Below are 25,307 nucleotides of genomic sequence, written 5' to 3'. Positions count from 1 at the left end.
CTTTCAGCTCTAATTGAAACCTCTAGTATAGGACTTCCCTGGAGGTACAATAGTTAAGACTCCATGTTTCCACTGCAGGGGTTGCAGGTTCAATCTCTGGTCTGGGAACGAAGATCCCACATGCTGCGCCTTAGCACAGTCAGAAAAGAAAAGAAACCCCTAGCGTAGAGCCCAACACTCAGTAGGTGCTTAGCAAATATGTTGATCTGAATGTTTGAGTAAATAGTGAATTCACTCAGGTCTCACTGCCGCTTCTACCAAGATGACACCCTTCTCCTGTTTTAATACAGCTAGTTCCTGAATAAACTACAGTAAGTATAGCTTTTAAAGCACTGCTCACAAAGTTAGAGAAAGCCCTAGGGCAGACATACAATGAGGCAAAACAAAAATAATGAATGGCAAACCAACTTCTAAAGGACAAATAGCACTAGGAGCTCCAGGTTCAAGAGAGCCCGAGGGAGCTGTCACCAGGTGCGTGCTCCCTCGCTCAGCCACGTCTGACTCTTCGAGACCCTGTGAACCGCAGCCCGCCCAGCTCCTCTGCCCGTAGAACTTTCCAGGCAAGAATACTGGTGTGGGTTGCCATTTCCTACTCCAGGGAATCTTCTTGACCCAGGGATTGAACCTTCCTCTCTTGGGTCTCCTGCATTGGTAAATGGATTTTTTTTTACTGCTATGCCACCTGGGAAGCCCTGTAAAACACATATAGTTTACAGTAATTTTAAAATTTCTCTTTGACACATACTGCTTAAATAAAAATATGTTTAATATCCAAATATTGTGCTTTTCCATCTGTTCTTCTGTTATGGATTTATGGTTTCATAATATTACATGGTTGTATAGTATTTTGTTACACAGCTATATCATAATTTGTATAAAATATTTTTAAACTTTTTGCTGATATAAAATATTTTGTAATTAATATCCTGACACATGGGGCTTCCCTGGTGGCTCAACAGTAAAGGATCCACCTGCCAATGCAGGAGATGTGAGTTAGATCCCTGGGTCAGGAAGATCTCATGGAGAAATGGCAGCCCACTCCAGTCTTGCCTGGGAAATCCCTTTGACGGAGGAGTGGGCTACAGTCCACGGGGTCACAAAGAGTCAGACACATCTCAGTGACTTCACCACCACCACCACCATGCTGACACATAAGACTTTGCAACTATAACGAAGTATGAGAAGGGTTATACTAAAGGAGATTTAGTATGCTCAGGTAACACATAGCAGGGACACCTAATTTGGTCCAGGAAGCTCAAGAAAGCCTTCCTCAAAGAAAACTATGCAAGTTGAAAGTAAAGTAGTTGTTATGGGAAAGCTAAGTAGAAAATACCAGGTAAAGGAAGACCTGGAAGAGGAGGCTAGGGACAAGGTTGGAGTTGCAGGGGATTAATAAATGTGGAGGATGACTTGTTTTGGGAAGTGAAAAATCTTCATTTTGCCTGGAACAAAATGTTTGAGGGGTAGAGGAAGTGGCAAGAAAATGGAGCTAGAAAGGTAAGTTAGCTCACAAGTCATATTAAAGAATTTGGGGGCATTCCCTGGTGGTCCAATGGTTAGAACTCCATGCTTTCACTGCCAAGGAACCCAGGTTCAATCCCTGGTTGGAGAACTCAGTTCAGTTCAGTTCAATTGCTCAGTCGTGTCCGATTCTTTGTGACCCCATGAATCGCATCACGCCAGGCCTCCCTGTCTATCACCAACTCCCGGAGTTCACCCAAACTCATGTCCATTGAGTTGGTGATGCCATCCAGCCATCTCATCCTCTGTTGTCCCCTTCTCCTCCTGCCCCCAATCCCTCCCAGCATTAGAGTCTTTTCCAATGAGTCAACTCTTCGCATGAGGTGGCCAAAGTATTGGAGTTTCAGCTTCAGCATCATTCCTCCAAAGAAATCCCAGGGCTGATCTCCTTCAGAATGGACTGGTTGGATCTCCTTGCAGTCCAAGGGACTCTCAAGAGTCTTCTCCAACACCACAGTTCAAAAGCATCAATTCTTCAGCACTCAGCTTTCCTTATAGTCCAACTCTCGCATCCATACATGACTACTGGGAAAACCATAGCCATGACTATCCAGACCTTTGTTGGCAAGGTAATGTCTCTGTTTTTAATATGCTGTCTAGGTTGGTCATAACTTTCCTTCCAAGGAGTAAGCGTCTTTTAATTTCATGGCTGCAGTCACCATCTGCAGTGATTTTGGAGCCCCAAAAAATAAAGTCTGACCCTGTTTCCACTGTTTCCCCATCTATTTCCCATGAAGTGATGGGACCAGATGCCATGATCTTCGTTTTCTGAATGTTGAGCTTTAAGCCAACTTTTTCACTCTCCACTTTGACTTTCATCAAGAGGCTTTTTAGTTCCTCTTCACTTTCTGCCATAAGGGTGGTGTCATCTGCATATCTGAGGTTATTGATATTTCTCCCGGCAATCTTGATTCCAGCTTGTGCTTCTTCCAGCCCAGCGTTTCTCATGATGTACTCTGCATAGAAGTTAAATAAGCAGGGTGACAGTATACAGCCTTGACAGACTCCTTTTCCTATTTGGAACCAGTCTGTTGTTCCATGTCCAGTTCTAACTGTTGCTTCCTGACCTGCATACAGGTTTCTCAAGAGGCAGGTCAGGTGGTCTGGGATTCCCATCTCTTTCAGAATTTTCCACAGTTTCTTGTGATCCACACAGTCAAAGGCTTAGGCATAGTCAATAAAGCAGAAATAGATGTTTTTCTGGAACTCTCTTGCTTTTTCCATGATCCAGCGGATGTTGGCAATTTGATCTCTGGTTCCTCTGCCTTTTCTAAAACCAGCTTGAACATCAGGAAGTTCACAGTTCACGTATTGCTGAAGCCTGGCTTGGAGAATTTTGAGCATTACTTTACTAGCGTGTGAGATGAGTGCACTTAGATCCCACAAGTCCAAAAAAGAATTTGAACTTTTTCTTAAGAGTAAAGGAGAACGTTACAGCAATGTTAACACATGTGCATTAGTATCAAGTGTTTGTAACTGATAGCCCTTTATTAAAGCAAAGAGATGAAGGGATTCCACTCATAAAACAGTGTGGACAAGCAGAAGGACTATAGAATTCATAATTAGAGCCCTACCTCCATCTTGCTGTAGCTGTGCAACCTGGAGCAAGTTAATTAAGCCTCTCAGTGCCACAGCTTCCTCGGTGGTGGTGTTGTTCAGTCACTAAGTTGTGTCCTACTCTTTGTAACCCCATTGAGTGCAGCATACCAGGCCTCCCTGTCGTTCACTATCTTCTGGAGTTTGCCCAAGTTCATGTCCATTGAGTTGGTGATGCTATCCAGCCTTCTCATCCTGTGCCGCCCTCTTCTCCTTTTTGCCTTCAGTCTCTCCTAGCATCAGGGTCTTTTCCAATGAGTTGGTTGGCGAGTTCCCTTCCTCTGTGAAATAAGGACAATTATTTCTTCTTAGGGTAGTTTTTGAAAAAGAGAAAACTAAGAAAAGCTTCCATCACAAAGGAGATTGCTTTGATGTTGGCCCATTATGGACCGCTACTTTATCTCACTGAACAAAAAAATTCCCCTATGCCCAGTCTAACAATTTTAGGTCAAAGAGTTTCTTTTGCAAAGCTTTGCAATTCAAAGTGTGATTTAATATACATTAATTGCCTTAAGGAAACTCCTAGACCAGAATTTGAATGAGCTACAGACGCAAGTGAAAATCTTACAGGAAAAAGAGAGTCTATTGGAAATGACCAGTGTTCAGCAACAAATCAAACTTCAGCAACAAAAGGCCCAACTTGAAGAACTGGAAAATGAAAAAAGAAAATCTGATGAGGTAAGAAGACAAATAGGTATTCTTCTGTTTTCCTGTTCCCTTAGACCTAATAAGTAATAGTTAATAAGAGCTAATAATTCTTGAATGCCTAGCACTTTACCCATTAAGTTTAGTTAGGATTCAGACAGGGAAGCAGAATCTACTCTAGCTATTTCAAGCAAGAAGGAATTTAACACAGGGAATAACATGCTTACGAAACTGTTGGAAGGGAGAGGTAGGGGTGAGTAGGTCAGCAAGAACTGTTGCTAGCTTTCAGTAAATCCAGAAGTTCAGAAACCACAGGGAAACCAACCCTTGTAGGAGATTAGCAGGAACTCTCCCAAAGCCCTTTCAAAAGTTTCCCTCTTTCATCTACCTGATAGTGTTACCAGAAACTGGATTTGCCTCTTGGTGGGTGTCAAGCCAAGAGACACAGCCAAGTCAATAGATCAGGAGAAGAAAGGATTTATTTGCAGCAAGTGAAAACACCAGGGATCTTTCCCAAAGCAGTGTCTCCTCAAACAGCAAAATTGGGGAAGTTTTAAGCTAAGGATACATGGGTATTTATGAAGGAGCTTGAGCAAAGGAGAATTCAGCATAGAATTGGGGCAAAGGTCCAGAGTCCAGGCTTTAGTTGATAGAAGTCATGAGGGTCAACATCATCCTTCTGTCCTCCACCTAAGCGGGGCCTTAGTTCCTGCTGAACTCAAAGACATGGATCAGATTGCTATGTATTTCCCTTGAGGAGGAACTAGGGCTAATTTTACCACTGAACTATTGTTTCTTGACTGCTTTTGCTTTTTCTTGCACTTCTTCACTTCCCTTAAAATCATTAACTACTGAGACCTGTTCAGGGACAAGCATTGTGGCCAGGTTTAGATCACAAAATGGAGTAAGCCAAAACTGTCTTCTCTTATGTCAAGAAATGATGCCTGGTTCTTTCTCTGGAGACTCCCTATCCTGTCTGCTTACAGTAGCACAAGAGGAGCATGGTGGCTCTTCTGTGCTTTCCCCCACGCTTTCCAAACTGTGTGCATGTGCCTCTGATTTGCAGAAACCAAACTGAAACCCTGCTGTCAAGGGAGTTTGGGAAATGTCATTTTCAGACTTGCAATCTTGCAGCACAGGGGAGAGCTTAGAAAAGTAAGGGTCCTGGTGAGCAATGTCACAGTCTACTTTGTATAAGCAGCTTCCATCCAAACCCTTTCACCCATATTCAACTTTATAAACTACAAGAATAGTATGCTTCCACTGAGTAGAATGCACTGTCACTCATGCAAATGAAGGTGAAACAGCACAACTCGGATTGGGGCTTGAACCCGTTGTCTTCATTGAGATCGCACATGTGTTCTCAGGACTTAATGAAACTCAGGTTCTTCTGTCTTGTCTCAGAAAGAATTCAGTGAGAGACAAAGTGATAGGTAAGAAGTGGATTTACTTAGAGAGATACACATTCCATAGGTAAACTGTGGTCTGACTTAAAAGGCCAGAGTGGCTCTGAAAGAAAGACACTCCACAGGCAGAGTATGGACCATCTCAGAAGGCAAGAAGGCCAGAACTATGGCATAGTTTCTATGGACTGAGTAATTGCATTGTAGGGGACTGGAATGCAAAAGTAGGAAGTCAAGAAACACCTGGAGTAAAAGGCAAATTTGGCCATGGAATACAGAATGAAGCAGGGCAAAGACTAATAGAGTTTTGCCAAGAAAATGCACTGGTCATAGCAAACACCCTCTTTCAACAACACAAGAAGACTACACATGGACATCACCAGATGGCCAACACCGAAATCAGATTGATTATGTTCTTTGCAGCCAAAGATGGAGAAGCCCTATACAGTCAGAAAAAACAAGACCAGGAGCTGACTGTGGCTCAGATCATGAACTCCTTATTACCAATTTCAGACTTAAATTGAAGAAAGTAGGGAAAATCACTAGACCATTCAGGTATGACCTAAATCAAATCCCTTATGATTATACAGTGGAAGTGAGAAAGAGATTTAAGGGACTAGATCTGATAGAGTGCCTGATGAACTATGGAATGAGGTTCGTGACATTGTACAGGAGACAGGGATCAAGACCATCCCCATGGAAAAGAAATGCAAAAAAGCGAAATGGCTGTCTGGGAAGGCCTTACAAATAGCTGTGAAAAGAAGAGAAGCGAAAAGCAAAGGAGAAAAGGAAAGATATAAGCATCTGAATGCAGAGTTCCAAAGAATGGCAAGAAGAGATAGGAAAGCCTTCCTCAGTGATCAATGCAAAGAAATAGAGGAAAACAACAGAATGGGAAAGACTAGAGATCTCTTCAAGAAAATTAGAGATACCAAGGGAACACTTCATGCAAAGATGGGCTCGATAAAGGACAGAAATGGTATGGACCTAACAGAAGCAGAAGATATTAAGAAGAGGTGGCAGGAATACACAGAAGAACTGTACAAAAAAGATCTTCACGACCCAGATAATCACAACGGTGTGATCACTGACCTAGAGCCAGACATCCTGGAATGTGAAGTCCAGTGGGCCTTAAAAAGCATCACTACAAACAAAGCTAGTGGAGGTGATGGAATTCCTGTTAAGCTATTTCAAATCCTGAAAGATGATGCTGTGAAAGTGCTGCACTCAATATGCCAGCAAATTTGGAAAACTCAGCAGTGGCCACAGAACTGGAAAAGGTCAGTTTTCATTCCAATCCCAAAGAAAGGCAGTGCCAAAGAATGCTCAAACTACCGCACAATTGCACTCATCTCACATACTAGTAAAGTAATGCTCAAAATTCTCCAAGCCAGGCTTCAGCAATAAGTGAACCGTGAACTTCCTGATGTTCAAGCTGGTTTTAGAAAAGGCAGAGGAACCAGAGATCAAATTGCCAACATCCGCTGGATCATGGAAAAAGCAAGAGAGTTCCAGAAAAACATCTATTTCTGCTTTATTGACTACTCCAAAGCCTTTGACTGTGTGGATCACAAGAAACTGTGGAAAATTCTGAAAGAGATGGGAATCCCAGACCACCTGATCCGCCTCTTGAGAAACCTGTATGCAGGTCAGGAAGCAACAGTTAGAACTGGACATGGAACAACAGACTGGTTCCAAATAGGAAAAGGAGCACATCAAGGCTGTATATTGTCACCCTGCTTATTTAACTTATATGCAGAGTACATCATGAGAAATGCTGGACTGGAAGCAGCACAAGCTGGAATCAAGATTGCCGGGAGAAATATCAATAACCTCAGATATGCAGATGACACCACCCTTATGGCAGAAAGTGAAGAGGAACTAAAAAGCCGCTTGATGAAAATCAAAGTGGAGAGTGAAAAAGTGGGCTTAAAGCTCAACATTCAGAAAACGAAGATCATGGCATCTGGTCCCATCACTTCATGGGAAATAGATGGGGAAACAGTGGAAACAGTGTCAGACTTTATTTTTTTGGGCTCCAAAATCACTGCAGATAGTGATTGCAGCCATGAAATTAAAAGACGCTTACTCCGTGGAAGGAAAGTTATGACCAACCTAGATAGCATATTCAAAAGCAGAGACATGACTTTGCCAACAAAGGTCCGTCTAGTCAAGGCTATGGTTTTTCCTGTGGTCATGTATGGATGTGAGAGTTGGACTGTGAAGAAGGCTGAGTGCCGAAGAATTGATGCTTTTGAACTGTGGTGTTGGAGAAGGCTCTTGAGAGTCCCTTGGACTGCAAGGAGATCCAACCAGTCCATTCTGAAGGAGATCAGCCCTGGGATTTCTTTGGAAGGAATGATGCTGAAGCTGACACTCCAGTACTTTGGCCACCTCATGAGAAGAGCTGACTCATTGGAAAAGACTCTGATGCTGGGAGGGATTGAGGGCAGGAGGAGAAGGGGACGACAGAGGATGAGATGACTGGATGGCATCACTGACTCAATGGACGTGAGTCTGAGTGAACTCTGGGAGTTTGTGATGGACAGGGAGGCCTGGCGTGCTGCGATTCATGGGGTTGCAAAGAGTCAGACATGACTGAGTGACTGAACTGAACTGAATGATGGGAAGATGAGTCCAACCATTTTGGAGAAGGGGCAGAATTGGGCCATACCCACTGACCCCTTTTTGCCTTTTATGGTTGGCCTTGGAATGGTCTGGCACCTGTGGGTGTATCACTTACCTAATTACAGTGAGCATATAATGAGGCTCAAGGCCTAGTGGAAATTAAATCTTCTGCCATCTTGACCCTAATCGTTTCAACCAGTTTTTTCATATCTTCAACAGTTATGTCATTCTTTTAAAGGTTGTGCCCTGCTTCCTGTTTCACTGATACACTTAACTTCTGAAAGTCCCAGTAGTATCCGTGGTCATTTTTGGATAATGTAGTTGCTACTTCTTCAGTCTCAATCCACATGGATGTACTCACTTTAAAAACTTAATTATAAATTAACTACCAATAATACAATAAATTAACTACCAATAAACATGTTTTGGGATATAGGTTTGAAAAGCCATTCCCATTCCAGCTCTTGGTTTCTTTCCCATATTCTGGCTCCGAAAGAGACCACAGCATATTTCAATCACTGGTTGAAGGTTTAGACATCATCTTATAGGACAACACAGGACCTCAGAAGATGTTGTCACCTGGTCGGCATCATACCTACATCTTCCATAGGTCTTTCCACTGTTTTGCAGTTTTTGAGGTTTTTTTCCCCGGATAGTAGGATATATGATGAGAGCAATGACTGAGACTTTGTTTCACTTCTCTTACCTTAAAATGATTTTCTTGTTCAGGAACTATGCTGAGTAGTAGTATATCATGACAGGAAATAAAGAATTTAGAAAGCCCACAGATGGTAGTCCTGGCAAAAGCACTGTGGACAGAGAAAGAAAATCCCTGTCTAAAATGAGTGTCCCTTTCACTGAGGACAAATTGTTGTTCTCTCCGTGGTGGAAGAGGTCCAGTATAATAAACCTACTATCCGTTGACTGTCTCCACCACCCCCCCCCTCCCCACAGTGGATGGTCCCATATCAATAGCTCAACACTGATCTTTGCTTTTGGCAAGTTGAGTAGATTAGCCTTGGTAACCCCTTGTCCACTTTGTACATGAGCCGAAATGAGTGAGCACATAAAGGATAGAAAAAGAGGCTAAGTGACATCTACAGAATGTACTGGTTTTTTTCCACTTGATTACTGAGGGCCACCTCTTCTGTAGAAGCCCTCTGCTGTGGAAAAGCACATGAGGCACAATATGTTCACACTCTAGGCTTGTGCTGTCTAATATTGTGTCAACTAGCCACCGTGGCTATCTAAATTTAAATTAAAAATTTAGTTCCTGAGACATACTAGGCACGTTTCATGTGCTCAGTAGCTGCATACAGCTAGTGACCACCCTGCTGGAGAGTGCAGGCATGGAACATTTCCACCAGTAGGACACATTTCATCAATCTTCCAATATTATTCTTTCCAAGTCCCTGATCATCTGGCCAAACTATTAGAAACTTTCTGTGAGTTAGCATCGGTCCCTGCCTCTGGACGCTTCTCTTTCCAGGCAAAGTGAACACAGACTTTGCCCACTGAGATTTCCCTTCCCACTGGTCTGAAGGACCACCCCTCAGTTGGGGCTATCATACCACAGCAGCCCTATTTCAACTGGTTGCCATATTTTGTACAGAATCATAAGTACATCAGGCCCAAATTACTCTTTCTTGGCCAACTGGTAATACATAACTCCCCTTGAGGCCATAGGTTTGGGTTGAGAGAGGTGGTGATACAATAGAAGTAAGTATCACCTGCTCATGCAGCTTGCTCAGTATTTTCCATAGCATTTCTGTTTGAGGACAGAGTACTACTGCCCATGCCCAACTCAATGCTCAGTAGATAATAGAACACCTCGTTTCAGGAAGGGCAGCTCAGGTTACTCGACCCTTTCTTTCTTGTGGCCAACCATGAGAGGTGATTGAGAGGAGAGATGACTCTCCTCCCAAATCCTAAGATTAAACTAAAGCTTTCCAGAGGCTCTGTGTTGTTTCCTCATCTGCCACAGAAACTTGGGGCATATTTGGGTCTGCTGGATCATAAAGCCCAAATGGCAGAGCAGTTTGCACCACAGCCTGGCACAGCGCGGCTCTTTGTCTTGCTTTGGGCACCACTAAAACCTGACAGCCTTGGTGGTTGCTTGATAAATGGGCTGAAGGAACAAAGGTGGTATAAGCTGACTCTAGACTCAGAAGAGGCTTTCTAAGAACCTGGCCTCTTCTATCATCAATAGCCCTCATGCCTCAGGTTGGAAAGCCAGCAAGGAGAATCTGCTCTTCCATATTGTCTAGGCTGACTGCACACTCAAGAACTGGGAAATTCACAAACTGAGGAGCTTCACAGACCCACTAGATCCGTTGTGAAACCTATATTGAGCCAATGAGTCTCTGCAAACACACTCTAAGACACTCTGTGTGTTCAAACTCCCATTTCCCCCCTTACTTCCTCAAGTCCCCACTCTGAATTCTGAACCTCAGTTGCATTTTGGGTTCCATGGTGCTAGTGCTGACTCAGAACCACTGGACTGTATGTAGTTCCCCCCAAATCTACATAATCCCCTTTCTCCAATTCCCTGTCACCTGGGTAAAAGGCCGCAGATCCCTTTGGGAAAGGCTCAGGAGAAGATCACATGCTTGTGGCAGTGTCACACACCAGGTTCTTCCTGAAGAAAACCTGGCTAAAGGACCCTGGGTCTGAACTGGCTCAGGTCTGAGGACTGAGTAAGAGGCCATTACTCTCTGTTGTTGTCATTCAAATTAGACCTCTGTTCACCAGACCCAGGTGTGTTTATTTATTTACAAATACAACGCAAGTAAAACTTTAATAGGCTGTTCGTGTATTTTAGTTCTGTAATCACTGTGATCAGTTAACTACAACCAGCGATTGCTACGAGTCTAGCCATTTGGTTTTATCTCCGGCCCTATTGTCTCATCACAGTACTAATGCCCACCTTGCATTGGGGATTAAGCATTGTGCTTGACTTTTGACACTGTGCAGTAGCATCACCCCCCATCATAAAATCAGGGCTCAATTCCAATGTTTGCATCTCTCACCATCATCCTCACAGGAGAGCGTTATGGAGCATTTCAAGGAATCTGGTGCTCACCAGTGTATTTGGCAAAGCCTTTGTGAAAGGAATGTCCTCTGAGTCACATGAGGATCATGATGAGTTGGGTGAGCAGGTTACCTATGGTAAATCTACTCCAAACTTCCTATCTACTTAAGACTCTAGATTCTTTCCTCTTAATATGGCGTTTGAATATCATTTAACCCTGGTCACTGTAGAGTCCAACTCTCAGTCCACCAACCAAGCAAACTATTAAAGTCACTTTAGACATTTAAATTAACACATTCAACCTTGAATCTCTCTAAGTGTATCCATCAGGTCAGTAAATTCAGCCTATTCAACATTATATTCCTTTCTCCCTAGTATAAACACCCTTGGAATACAGTCCTATGTATATTCCTCAGGTTTCTGCCAATTTAACATCATAAAATCTTTCTACTCTTTCAGTATGTCAGTCCTCCTAGGTCAGTGACTATACTCAACTCCTTTTCCCCATGATGTGCTGGGACCTGACTCTCACTGTGGGATTCGAGGCAGAGACAAGCAGTGGCGGTGGGATAGGGGTGGCTCTGAAAAACAGCGGGTATCATTGCACAGGTAGATGCCCCAGGTGGAGTCAGCAAAGTCCTGGAGACAAGGGTGCTTAATCTCCTGAGACAGTAGGACTGCTTATGCTGATAAGAGGGGCTCAGGAGGGTTTTGAGGCCCAGGGTGCTCAAGGTTATTGGGATCCTGTCAGATGTTCTTGTTCCCAGTTCTCAGATTTCCATGTTTTCCAAATAAAACTCTATTTTTCATATAAGAGATCTAGCAAGGCTATGAAGTCAACTTGTGCTTGCATTTCTGCAACCTACTTGATGAAATTTGGATTTGGATTGTGGATATATTGACCTGCTGCCTACATGAAGGAAGTGCCCTGGGTTTCTGAGTGTGCCTTGTTCCAGTAATCAAACCCTGCATTGGCCATTTTCTCCTCTAGGGCTCATTAACTTGGCCAGATGTAGCTAAGCACCCCACACATCTTAGGGTTGTCAGACTTTTTATATAGGCTTACACAACTGCAGGAATCACAAGTCAGGAAAAGGAGCTACGAGCTTTCAGAAATTCTGGAGGCGCAAAAATCACAGGAAGCTACTATGGTTTCTGTAAGCCTTTTTTAGTAGAAAGGCTTTGCCCATTTACATTCTCTCAAATATCACACCTTTCTTCACCAGTGTATTCTCATTTTTTAAAATGTTTTTCAGCATCTCAAGAGCAACCAGAAATTGTCAAACAAGCTGTCTGTGTTGCAGCAGGAGAAGAAAGCTCTATGTGAAGAAAATGAGCACCTTTTGAAGCAGTTTGATCTCCATGTGAGGTAAACAAAAATAAGTTCCCCTTAGAAGAAGACTGTGTAGAGTAAAGCTCATTCTTAGAGAGCCAGCTCCCGAGATCAGCAGGGGATGCTCGCCGAGGTGACTTTTCACCAACACCATTGTCCTTCCTTCCCAGAAGTTCTACCTACCGGGCTTTTTCTAGGGTGGTATGGGGCCTTATTTCTTCTCAAGAACTGGAGGGGAAAGGCAATTGCTATTTCTTGAGATCTAGTGATATCTAACATCTTGCTTTTCCCCAAATACATCCCTCTGACTTGCCTTCAGGCTTTTCCCCCTCACACGCTGTCCTCAGTCTGAACCATGCTCTTCCATTTCAACTCTTCCTTCTCAGACAAGCCTTCCTTGACACCTTCAGCCTGGGCTGGATGAGGTGCTCACTCTCTGTGTCCCTATAGCCTTTTGTACGTGACTATCTATGATTCTTGAAGAACTCACCATGTTGTTCTGAAATAATGTGATTCACACCTATCTTCCTCACCAGACTATAGGTTTTAAAGGACATGGGCCACAGTCTTATGCATCTTTCTACCCACAGTCCCTGGTATATAGAAGGTGCTCAATAAAAATTTGTGTTCCCAGGCTTCCTGCTCTTTCTTCCATTCCCTGATCATCATCCCACCAGATTCTTCCCACTCTCCTCCTCTCTCAAGTCTAGCATGGTAGTTCAGAGTATGGACTCTGGACCATATTGCCTGGGTACAATTCCTGGTTCTAGTAGGAACTAGCTGTGTGACCTTGGACAAGTTACTAACCTCTCTGTGCCTGAGATATCTCATCTTTAAAATGAGCAAAATAAAAAATAAAATAAAATAAAATGAGCAAAATAGCCATTACTTTCACATAAAGTTGTTGGGAGAATTAAATGACGAATAAATAAATGTAATAGAACAGTGTCTAGCACAAAGCTGATATTCAGTTCAGTTCAGTCACTCAGTTGTGTCCAACTCTTTGCAACCCCATGAACTGCAGCGTACCAGGCCTCCCTGTCCATCACCAACTCCCAGAGTCCACCCAAACCCATGTCCATCGAGTTGATGATGCTATCCAACCATCTCATCCTCTGTCGACCCCTTCTCCTGCCCTCAATCTTTCCCAGCATCAGAGTCTTTTCCAATGAGTCAACTCTTTGCATGAGGTGGCCAAAGTATTGGAGTTTCAGCTTTAGCATCAGTCCTTCCAAAGAAATCCCAGGGCTGATCTCCTTCAGAATGGAATGGTTGGATCTCCTTGCAGTCCAAGGGACTCTCAAGAGTCTTCTCCAACACCACAGTTCAAAAGCATCAATTCTTCGGCGCTCAGCTTTCTTTATAGTCCAACTCTCACATCCATACATGACCACTGGAAGAACCATAGCCTTGACTAGACGGACCTTTGTTGCCAAAGTAATGTCTCTGCTTTTTAATATGCTATCTAGGTTGGTCATAACTTTCCTTCCAAGGAGTAAGCATCTTTTAATTTCATGGCTGCAATCACCACCTCAGTGATTTTGGAGCCCAGAAAAATAAAATCTGACACTGTGTCCACTGTTTCATCTATCTGCCATGAATTGATGGGACCAGATGCCATGATCTTAGTTTTCTGAATGTTGAACTTTAAGCCAACTTTTTACTCTCCTCTTTCACTTTCATCAAGAGGCTGTTTAGTTCTTCTTCACTTTCTGCCATAAGGGTGGTGTCATCTGCATATCTGAGGTTATTGATATTTCTCCCAGCAATCTTGATTCCAGCTTGTGCTTCTTCCAGCCCAGCGTTTCTCATGATGTACTCTGCATAGAAGTTAAATAAGCAGGGTGACAGTATACAGCCTTGACAGACTCCTTTTCCTATTTGGAACCAGTCTGTTGTTCCATGTCCAGTTCTAACTGTTGCTTCCTGACCTGCATACAGGTTTCTCAAGAGGCAGGTCAGGTGGTCTGGGATTCCCATCTCTTTCAGAATTTTCCACAGTTTCTTGTGATCCACACAGTCAAAGGCTTAGGCATAGTCAATAAAGCAGAAATAGATGTTTTTCTGGAACTCTCTTGCTTTTTCCATGATCCAGCAGATGTTGGCAATTTGATCTCTGGTTCCTCTGCCTTTTCTAAAACCAGCTTAAACATCTGGAAGTTCATGGTTCATGTACTGCTGTTATTATATCTATTTTCAGTTTTCCTCTATGACCCACCTCTCTGCTTCTAGCTCTGCACCCCTCATTCTATTGTTTCTTTAAGTTGAAGTTTCTTATTCTCTTATGTTCTCACTTCCTATGTTGATGGTAGTAATAATGATTTGAAAACCACTTTCTGCTGTATAGTGGAAAAATCTTCAGTCATTCATATTGAGTATCTTGCTTTATCATATCACTGAGAAATATAGAAACATGGAAAGGAACGTGTGTGGCTCAGCTCATATTAAAATAACAAATCTAAGACTAGAACTCAGCCCTCTGCTAACCTGCACAGTGCTCTTCCCACTTTGTATCTGCCATTAGAGGGAGGGGAGGGCATCCACAGAGCCCATGGTGTCTCACAGCAGTGGGTCCAGAAAGGCCAGGCAGGAGCTCAAGGCCTCGCTCTGTCAGGACCAAGATGCACCTTCCTGTCTTGGATCAGGAACCACCAGCATGTGCACTGACCACCTCAGAGCCAGGGATCCCAAAATGGATTCTCAGTGGAGATGTTTTACATTCTGCTGATCATGTAAGCACATTCCTGCTCTTTAACCAGCCTCGGAAGCACAGCCTTCTCGGGGTCTCAGTCAGATCCGGTATAAATCATTAATCTCATTGTTATCAATAAACAATGCTGATAGTTGGTGCAAACTGCCATGAAACTCCAGACCTGTGGTTGCAAAGCAACACTGTTTTAATTGGTATATTTCATTCCTGGACCACTGGTCAGTGCCAAGCAAGAACTTTCACAAAACAGTTCAGGCCTGATTCTAGGCCTGCTGGATTCAACCCTCTAACATAGCCCTGATTTAGTTAAGAATTACCCACTGGTCCTGCAATTGATATTTTTATGCAAAATAACTTAAAACCGCTTTTGTACATATATTTTTCATTTTAAAAAATTATTTTTACAAATTTCTAGGTGTAGAATTACTAATCCAAAAGCTGGAGCTATGGATCTCAAAATGTATTATCAAACATTCAGAAGCATCCTACCAAAATTTTCTGCCATATTGTATGAGAGTAGAAATTTCACTACATCTGAATTTGCATTGGGTGCTACTTTTGTGGGGGGAGGGCTCTGATGAAATTTTTCCCAATGCTCTTTCTTTTAACTGAAGTATAATTTACATATACACAGATTTTTAAATGTACAATTTGATGACTTTTGACAAATCTATATGTCCACTAAGCACAACCCCAATCAAGATACAGAAGATTTCCTTTATCCCTGACAGTTTGTTCCTTTTTTACTGTCAGTCTATATCTCCTGTTCCCTCACCTCCTCCCAGGAATCTACTCTTCTGATTTCTGTCTCTACTAGAATGGAATTATACTACATGTAATCTTTTGTGCCCGACTTCTTTTGCTCAGCTTATTCCATTAATTTTTATTTTGGAATAATTCCATTCCATTGTTTTTAATGATCAGTTATAGTCATAAATTACTTGTTATTTTATTTTGAATTTCTTTGATGGCTAGTGAGTCTGAATAGTTTTCCATATTATTAGTCCATAGCCTTTAGAACAGTGAATCCTAACCCTAGCTGCACATATGTGGGCCCCAACATAGATTAATTAAATCAGAATCTGTGAGGATAGAGCTTAGGGATCAATATTTTTCTAAAATCATCCCCATGTGATTCTGATGGGCACCTAGAGAAACTACAGCTTTAAGAAAGAAAATGGAAGGAATTGTCAAAATTCTAGGTTCATTTTTTTTTCATTCCCCTGATCCTACTCCTGACCTTTACAAACAATGCTTAATTTTTTTCCCCATATTTTCCCAGCTAGTCTTCCAGAGGAACAAATTCCTTGCCATTTTGAAATAAAAATGAAGGAAAGACCATCTGGTTTTACTTAAACATAAGCCAAAGTTGTCCTGAAATTTTAGAACATGAGTATTGTGCTGTCTTATCATGCATGCAGTTAACCAAGCCAACCATAAACTTAGAAAATCCACATGTTCTTTGGCAAGTTGGCCAGCAGGACTTCTGACCAAACTGGTAAGTGTGCCAAATAGCCAGCTAGCTATTTGGGAAGGTTCTAAGCTCTCATCAGCCTCACTGCATCCATGTACTTTTCATACCATGTAGTACTTCATGGGAAATAGATGGGGAAACAGTGGAAACAGTGTCAGACTTTATTTTTGTGGGCTCCAAAATCACTGCAGATGGTGACTGCAGCCATGAAATTAAAAGACGCTTACTCCTTGGAAGGAAAGTTATGACCAACCTAGATAGCATATTGAAAAGCAGAGACATTACTTTGCCAACAAAGGTCCATCTAGTCAAGGCTATGGTTTTTCCACTGGTCATGTATGGATGTGAGAGTTGGACTATAAAGAAAGCTGAGCGCCGAAGAAATGATGCTTTTGAACTGTGGTGTTGGAGAAGACTCTTGAGAGTCCCTTGGACTGCAAGGAGATCCAACCAGTCCATTCTAAAGGAGATCAGTCCTGGGTATTCTTTGGAAGGACTGATGCTAAAGCTGAAACTCCAATACTTTGGCCACCTCATACGAAGAGTTGACTCATTGGAAAAGACTCTGATGCTGGGAGGGATTGGCGGCAGGAGGAGAAAGGGACGACAGAGGATGAGATGGCTGGATGGCATCATCGACTCGATGGACATGAATTTGGGTGGACTCTGGGAGTTGGTGATGGACAGGGAGGCCTGGCATGCTGCAATTCATGGTGTCACAAAGAGCCGGACACGACTGAGCAACTGAACTGACTGACTGAACTGAGTACTACTGGAAGAAGCCTGAATATCTAGCAATAGGAGCTAGTTAGGTCAAGTATTGCACATTCAGTTGATGGAATATTATACAGCTGTAAAAGATGGTGGCCATGAACATTAGAAGCAATATGGGAAAATGCTTGTGATACAATAAATGAAAAGAGCATAAAATAATTTTAACATAGTGTTTAAACAGAAGATACTTATGAAAAGAGTGGAAGGAAATACAACAATATCATAAAATAGATCATATGGGAGTTGGATTTCTTCCCAAAATTTTCTATAATTTATCATTTAAAAAATAAAAAAATTTTTTATTTTTATTAAAATTTTTAGGCCGAGGCGCCGCACCTGTTGGCGGAGACAGCTGCGCGTCGAGGCCCGAGTGGCCCAGCCCAGCCCGCGGCGGCTCCGCGTTAGTCAGTCATGGGGCGGCCGCCCAGAGCCGCCACGGGGGCGGCGGGGCTCGGGGCTCGGGGCTCGGGGCTCGGGGGTCCGGCTGAGCCGGCCGCGGATAGCGAGCCTGCCGCGAAGGCGACGGAGGCAGACGCGGGGCGACCCTGGCGGCAGCGGTGGCGGGGGAAGCGGGAGCCGCCTGGGATGTTCAGTCATGAAACGGGTCCGCACGGAGCAGATCAGATGGCCGTGTCCTGCTACCTCAAACGCCGGCAGTACGGGGATGCGGACGGCCCGCTGAAGCAAGGCCTGCGGCTGTCGCAGAGCACTGAGGAGATGGCTGCCAGCCTCACAGTCCAATCAGAATCTGGTTGTGCCAACATAGTGTCCGCAGCCCCTTGCCAGGCAGAGCCCCAACAATATGAAGTACAGTTCGGACGGCTGTGGAATTTTCTCACCGATTCTGACTCCCAGCACAGCCATGAAGTGATGCCTCTCCTCTACCCTCTCTTTGTCTACCTCCATCTCACCCTGATCCAGAACAGTCCGAAGAGCACAGCGGAAAGCTTTTACAGCCGCTTCCATGGAATGTTTCTGCAGAACGCCAGCCGGAAGGATGTTATGGAGCAGCTCTAGACCACTCAGATCGTCCAGGACATCCTGTCTAACTTCCGGCTGCGAGCCTTCCTGGACAACAAATACGTGGTTCGTCTGCAGGAAGACAGCTACAGCTACCTTCTCCGCTACCTCCAGAGTGACAACAACACCGCGCTGTGCAGGATCCTCGCCTGGCACATCCATCTGGACGTGCAGCCCGCCAAGAGGATGGACTACCAGCTCTACGCCAGTGGTGGCTTCTCCCACGGCGAGGGCAGCGGCCTGGAGCCCACCGACATGCCAGCGCCCATCCTGCAGAATAAGGCCGCCCTGGAGCTCCTGCAGAAGAGCATCAAGCGTGTCAAGGACAGCCCCCCCTCCCTCACCACCATCTACTTCTACGCCTTCTACAACACGGAGCAGCTGCTGAACACTGCAGAGGTCTCCCCGAACAGCAAGCTGCTCGCAGCAGGCTTTGACAACTCCTGTATAAAACTGTGGAGTCTGTGTTCCGAGAAGTTAAAGTCCAAACCCCATCAAGTAGATGTGTCCCGCATCCACTTGGCTTGTGATTTCCTAGAGGAGGAGGATGACGAGGATGACAACGCAGGCACAGAGATGAAGGTCCTGCGGGGACACTGCGGGCCAGTGTACAGCACCAGGTTCCTCGCGGACAGCTCGGGGCTGCTCTCCTGCTCTGAAGACATGTCCATCAGGTACTGGGACCTGGGCAGCTTCACCAACACCGTGCTGTACCAGGGCCACGCCTACCCCGTGTGGGACCTGGACATCAGCCCGCACAGCCTGTACTTCGCCAGCGGGTCGCACGACCGCACAGCCCGGCTGTGGTCATTTGATCGGACGTACCCACTGCGAATCTTCGCCGGGCACCTGGCAGACGTGGACTGCGTCAAGTTCCACCCCAATTCAAACTACTTAGCCACGGGCTCAACCGACAAGACGGTGCGGCTGTGGAGCACTCAGCAGGGGAACTCAGTGAGGCTCTTCACGGGCCACCGCGGCCCTGTGCTCTCCCTGGCTTTTTCCCCCAACAGTAAGTACCTGGCATCAGCAGGCGAGGACCAGCGGCTGAAGCTATGGGACTTGGCGTCTGGGACCCTCTACAAAGAGCTGCGGGGCCACACGGACAGCATCACCAGCCTCACCTTCAGCTCAGACAGCAGCCTGATCGCATCAGCGTCCATGGACAACTCTGTGCGTGTCTGGGACATCAGAAGCACACACTGTAGCACACCCGCCGACGGCTCATCTAGCGAGCTCCTGGGCGTCTATACCAGCCAGATAAGCAAAGTGCTGAGCGTGCAGTTCATGGCCTGCAACCTCCTGCTGGTGACTGGAATCCCACAAGAAAATCAGGAACATTGATTTGGATCTTTGATATGACAGACTGGGGCGTGCGAAGGGCTCCAGACGGTTTTACTCCTGGCACTGGCTGTGATACTTGGAATTTTGAGGTTCAGGGAATTCAGAGAACTTGGTCGCACTTGTATTGGGAACTTGTATTGGGAGAAAGGGAAAATTCCTAGGTGACAGTTGGATCACTCCAGCTGACATGTTTCTAGAAGTGGGTGGGCAGATTTGACTGAGAAAGTCTTGGGCTTTTGCAGCAAGGGTGGGAAAGAAAGATTCTTTTTGTGGCTGCACTTCTGTTAACAATTCTCTCCCCCGAAAGAACAGATTGTGGTAAAGAAATGAAAGTAATTAGAAGTGAAAAGTCAAAAGAAAATTAAAAAATGTTGAATTTCCAAATGATTCCGAGGTGTGGCTTTTCCAGCATCTTTTCCTCCTGAGATCATCCCTCCCACCTGCTTTGCAATAGCAGTTTAAAGAACAGTCTATGAAACACATCTTAAGTACGAACACACGCATCGAAAACTATGCTCTGAGGATGAAGCGACTTCTAATTTGTGGGAAAAGGATTAAATATTTCTGTTTTCTGAAAAGAGTTATTTTGTATTTTGTTTTCTATTAAAATGTGTTTAGTTTCCCCAAAAAAATAAAATAAAATAAAATTTTTAACAGTCCAAATGGCAGAATAAGAGAGACAAGCAGCTGTCTGGCATGGAAGCTGCAGATGTGAGTTTTAATAGCCCACGGCAGAATGTGTGAAAGAAATTCTAGAAATCCATGTTGCATTTCAAATGATGTCAAAACATCAGAGGAACTGTGAACAGCTGGGAAACTCAGAGACCAACAGGTGTACCATTAGTGTTTAAACCTCTGAAGCTATGGACTAGGGTATGCTGAAACCCAGTGATAGCTTTTGACAAACTCGTCCCAGAATAAGGGAAAATGAGAATATTTGTGAGATGAAAATATCTTCCTATAAAGAACCTGAGTCAATCCACAAGAATATACACTTCCTTTTATATAGTAGGTGCTACAAGGGCCACAGAACTGAACAAGCCTAAAGCAGTTTTATAAACCTCAGTATCTAGAGTAACTCTATTGAGTTGCTGTAGCATAGACATTGAATAAGAATGTCTTTAGAAATGGAGGGGTTTCTCTCTTACCTAAAAGTACAGGGAGCTCAATGTTCCCAAAGTCTAGACTCCTTTCTTGTTGTCGCTCCAGCATCTTTAGCACTTATCCTCATAGTCCAAGGCAGTTCATTATTATATTCACATTTTATCCAACAAGAAGGGAGAAAGAAGGGAAAGCAAGGGCATTCTGTTTTCCTTTAAGGCGCATTACTTCCACTCCAGCTACTGGCTGGAACTTACTCACATGGCCTCATCTAGCTGCCTCATCTAACTACAAAAAAAACTACATTTTCTTGTAGCTCATGTTTGAGCAACCAAGTGCCAAGCTAAAACCAGGGGGTCTATAATGATAGAAGGAGAAGGTGTACTGGGGACCATCCCCACAGTCAGTCACTGCCACCTAAACTGACAAGCTGGTGACAAGAGCCAGTGTGCATGTCTCTGACCTCCAGGAATGCAAACTTCTCTGCTTGGTATCTGGCCAACAGCTGGATTAATCTTCTAAGGGAAAAATATGCAAAATGATTCTTTTATTTACAATCAACAGTTAGGGAGAGAGGGGCACTATTTTGGAAAATGGAAGATCTTGCAAAACACACTTGCTGCTGCTACTGCTAAGTCGCTTCAGTCGTGTCCGACTCTGTGCGACCCCATAGATGGCAGCCCACCAGGCTCCCCTGTCCCTGGGATTCTCCAGGCAAGAACACTGGAGTGGGTTGCCATTTCCTAACTTAACCAGAGCAGAAGACTCTCTTGGAGTCACTAGACTAAATTACCATCTAAATAAGTCTCCTTTGCTCTTCCCCTGCCATCCAGCTCCTAATTCTAAAAAAAAGTGTTAGTCGCTCAGTTGTGTCTGACTCTTTGCAATCCCATGGACTGTAGCCCGCCAGGCTCCTCTGTCCATGGAATTCCCCAAGCAAGAATAATGGAGTGGGTAGCCATTCCCTTCTCCAGGGGATCTTCCCAACCCAGGGATCGAACCTGGGTCTCCAACATTGCAAGCAGATTTTTTTTTTTTTACCATCTGAGCCACCAGGGAAGCCCTTATAATAGGTTATTAAGATGTAATTCACATATTGTACAATTCACTCATTGAAAGTGTACAATTCAGAGGCTTTTGTAATCCATCACTGCAATCAATTTTAGAACATTTAATTACCTAAAGAAATCCTTTAGGTATACCCTCCATTCCTGGTTTCCCTCCTTACTCCCAGCCCCAGGCAACCACTAATGTACTTTCTTTCACTCTATATTTGTCACTTCTGGACATTTCATATGAATGGAATTGTATAATATGTGGTCCTTTGTGACTGGCTTCATTCACCTAGCATAGTGCCTTCAAAGTTCATTCATGTTGTAGCATGTATTTGTACTTCATTTCTTTTTATAGCTATATAATGTTCCATTATACAGCTACTCCATATTGTGTTTATTTATTCATCAGTTAATAGAAATTTAGGTTGTTTTCACCTTTTGACTGTTACGAATAGCGCTACTATGAACATTCATGTACAAGTTTTTGTGTGGGTGTACGTTTTCATTTCTCTTAGGTATATACCTAGGAATGGAATTGCTAGGTCATGTGATTCTCTATGTTTAACCATTTGAGAAACTGCTAGACTTTTTCCATTTGACAGTCCAACCAGCAGTAGATGAGTATTCCAATTTCTCCACATCCTTGCCAGTACTTTAAAAAATATATGTATGTATTTATTTATTTGGCTGTACCAGGTCTTGGTTGCATCATGTGGGATCTTTGAGCTTTGTTGCAGTATGCAAACTCTTAGCTGTAGTATGTGGGATCTAGTTCCCTGACCAGGGACCCAACCTGGAGCCCCTACATAGCAGAGTCTTAGCCACTGGACCACCAGGGAAGTCCTGCCAGAACTTCATTACCTTTTATTTTTTATTTTAGCCATTCTCCTGTGTGAAGAGGTATCTCATTATTTTTATTTGCATTTTCTTTATACTAATAATGTTGAACATCTTTTTATGTATTTATTGGTGGTAAGTTAAATTTATGTCAGAATCAGAATAAAAGTCTTGAGCAGAGATCTAGGTAGAATTAGCATTTAGAAGTCTAAACTCAAGACAAGAGAAACCCAGTTACCTGGAAAATCGACAAGACAGAGTGGGTTCTATCACTGCTCAAGGGTATAGCCCAGAACCAGAAAATTTTAAAGTAATGACTAGCTCGGTAGAGTAGGATTCAAAATTTTTAGATGTCGGGGATCAGAAGTCAAGGAGTTACCTGTGTTGGGGGTGACTGAATCTGGTGTCATGGGGGAGGTTCTACTTGGTCCATTTCCTCCACTTGGGTGAGAAGTGCTATGGATGTGAGGCAGGACGAGTCTTCATCTCTGGACCCACCCTGACAAAGCCAGAAGAGGAACCCCAAGAAAGGTGCTAATCGAGGAGGCAAAGTAAGTTTTCACTGTGTTCAGGTGCACCTATACTTAAATTTCCTTTTGTAGAAACTATAATCAGAAACATCAGTACTACAAAGTCAAGCTGCATATAATCAAGGATCGTTTAGTTGATGAAGTACAACTCCGAGATGAGAAAATCAAACAACTTGAAAATGAAGTTGGAGCCCTGCGGCAGCAAATAGAAAAGGTGAGGGGGAAGGTGGAGCACTCACTGGTCCTGCTGGTGTTGGGCATCTGGAGGAAGCCCACTTGATTGTTAATGTGTTTGTGGCTTCTTCATAGCCCAGGTTTCCATTTCTTTTCTTTGCACCCTTTTTCAGTTTGAGTAATTGTTTAAGCCCTGCCCAAAAGTATGTAAGACTCATAGTGATGCTAGGTCAAACTGGGCACTGAAAATACTCTGCACTGCTGCTTAGGGCTAGCATTTTGCCTTCAAATGAAAGTGCCTTTTCTTTATATATATATATATAAAATTAAAAATTTTATTTTTAATGGGAGGATAATTGCTTTTACAATATTGTGTTGGTTTCTGCTATATATCAACGTGAATCAGTCATAGGTGTATATATATATATGCTCCCTCCCTCTTGAACCTCCTCCCACCTCGCACTTGATCCCACCCCTCTAGGTTGTCACAGAGCACTGGTTTGAGTTCCCTGCATCATCCAGCAAATTCCCACTGGCTATCTGTTTTAAATATGGTAGTGTATATGTTAATCACCCTTTAGCTGAGACTTCCAAACCAGCCTCCACAACTCATTCCTGCTTTATGCAGCCCTCATTTTGGCTCAACATTTCTGTCCATTTTAAATGGCGATGAAAACAGGTGACCCCTATTCTTCTATCTTAGTAGCACCTTCAGGCTGCTTTCTAAATCTCTCTGGTTTCTTTGTCTTGTTGCCCCTGTGACTTTTTGGTGCTGGCAGAAAGTAAATGGAATGGTTGAACGGGACCCAATGCAGAATGGCCTTGAGAGCAATAAACTACATCAATTCAAAAGGGAGAGCAACTGATTTGGCCAGAAATGTTTCCCTTCTAGAGATCCCCAACCCATTTCAGAATTTTGAAAACATTGTCCTCAGTCCTAAATTACTCCTTTCTACACCCACCAAATTTTTATCATATCACCACTATGTGCCAAGGATACCAAAACAATTGATGTAAATTCAGTCATTCATGGGCTATTATAGGACTCCACAAGAAGAATCCCTCAATGACTGCAATAAAACATGTGAGGATTATAAGAGATGGGTCACCAATGTTGTGTTTTTAATTTTTTTTTAATCCTCCTGTTACTTGAGAATGGAAAACAAGTTAGATTTTGCAGTACCCTCCTATTTTGGCACTAACTCACCAAACTTTTGAAGACTCAGATCCAGGTTAGGAAGGCAATGCAGAAAGTATAACAGAAGAAAGTAGCAGCTCTTATTCACGGGCCCACTGGAAATACCACCAGCCTATTCTGCACTACCCATTCTTCCTGGTGGTGCCTGCCTTCCACTTCCAAGCTTACATGACAAAACTAGCCTCCTGCTTTCAGCAGGCATGTTTCCTGACTGTACTGTGTTGAAGAGTATACCCCCCAAATTCATGGCCACCCAGAACCCAAGAATGTGACCTAATTTGGAAGTTTGCAGGTATAAATAGTCAAGATGAGGTCATACTAGATTAGCATGAACCCCAAATCCAATATGACTAGTATCGTTGTATGAAGAGGAAAAGACGCACACAGGGGAGAAAGGCCGTGTGATGATGAGGCACAGATTGGAGCAATGAAGCCACAAACCAAGGAGCCCCAAGGACTGGTAGCATTCATCAGTGAGGAGGGAGACATGGGACAGACTCTTCCCTCGGTGCCCCCAGAACTAACCCTGTCAACAACTTGATTTTAGACTTGTAGGAATTAAAACAACAAATTCCTGTTGTTTTAAGCTGCCCAGTTTGTGGTAATCTGTTACAGCAGCCCTGGAGGACCAGAACATCTACCCAAAGAGTCACAGGTCTCCATGAAATTTACTGGAGGCTGCAAGTAACCAGAGGCGAGGAAATAGTGGTTGGGGTTGGCCTTGGACAGGCTTGGATGCAAAGGCTGGCCCTGCTACTTAATAGTTGTGTGCCCTTCCGCGAGGCCCGAGGCCCTTTGCATCATTTTCTTATGAAAATGTGAATCCCTACCTCAAAAGGCTTCTGTGAGGATTAAAATACAAAGTGCCTAAAGTGGGACCTCCTGGCACATACAGATCTTCATAGATGTTACTTTCTTCTCAGTGTAAAATCT

At 43.7% G+C, this 25,307-nt stretch overlaps 2 protein-coding genes across 3 annotated transcripts in view; both read left to right on the top strand.

Moving 5' to 3' along the window:
• The window catches only part of CCDC30 (coiled-coil domain containing 30), a 135,585-nt gene that overhangs the window by 99,399 nt on the left and 10,879 nt on the right, over positions 1–25,307 (top strand). For both annotated transcript variants that reach the window (XM_059885175.1, XM_059885174.1), the window contains exons 16-18: positions 3,633–3,795; positions 12,081–12,193; positions 23,075–23,216. In XM_059885175.1, coding sequence (XP_059741158.1) covers positions 3,633–3,795; positions 12,081–12,193; positions 23,075–23,216 — 418 coding nt within the window. The remainder of the gene's footprint in view (positions 1–3,632; positions 3,796–12,080; positions 12,194–23,074; positions 23,217–25,307) is intronic.
• LOC132344929 (TAF5-like RNA polymerase II p300/CBP-associated factor-associated factor 65 kDa subunit 5L) lies at positions 17,519–20,142 on the top strand. The gene is given in 2 exon segments (XM_059885176.1): positions 17,519–17,732; positions 17,735–20,142. Coding segments are annotated over 2 exon segments (1,767 nt in total). The 5' UTR covers positions 17,519–17,710; the 3' UTR covers positions 19,480–20,142.

Source organism: Bos taurus, chromosome 3 (genome assembly GCF_002263795.3).
Source record: "Bos taurus isolate L1 Dominette 01449 registration number 42190680 breed Hereford chromosome 3, ARS-UCD2.0, whole genome shotgun sequence".
Classification (NCBI taxonomy): Eukaryota; Metazoa; Chordata; class Mammalia; order Artiodactyla; family Bovidae; genus Bos; species Bos taurus.
The sequence above is the reverse complement of the archived record's forward strand: the minus strand, read 5'-3'. Positions and strand labels throughout refer to the sequence as shown.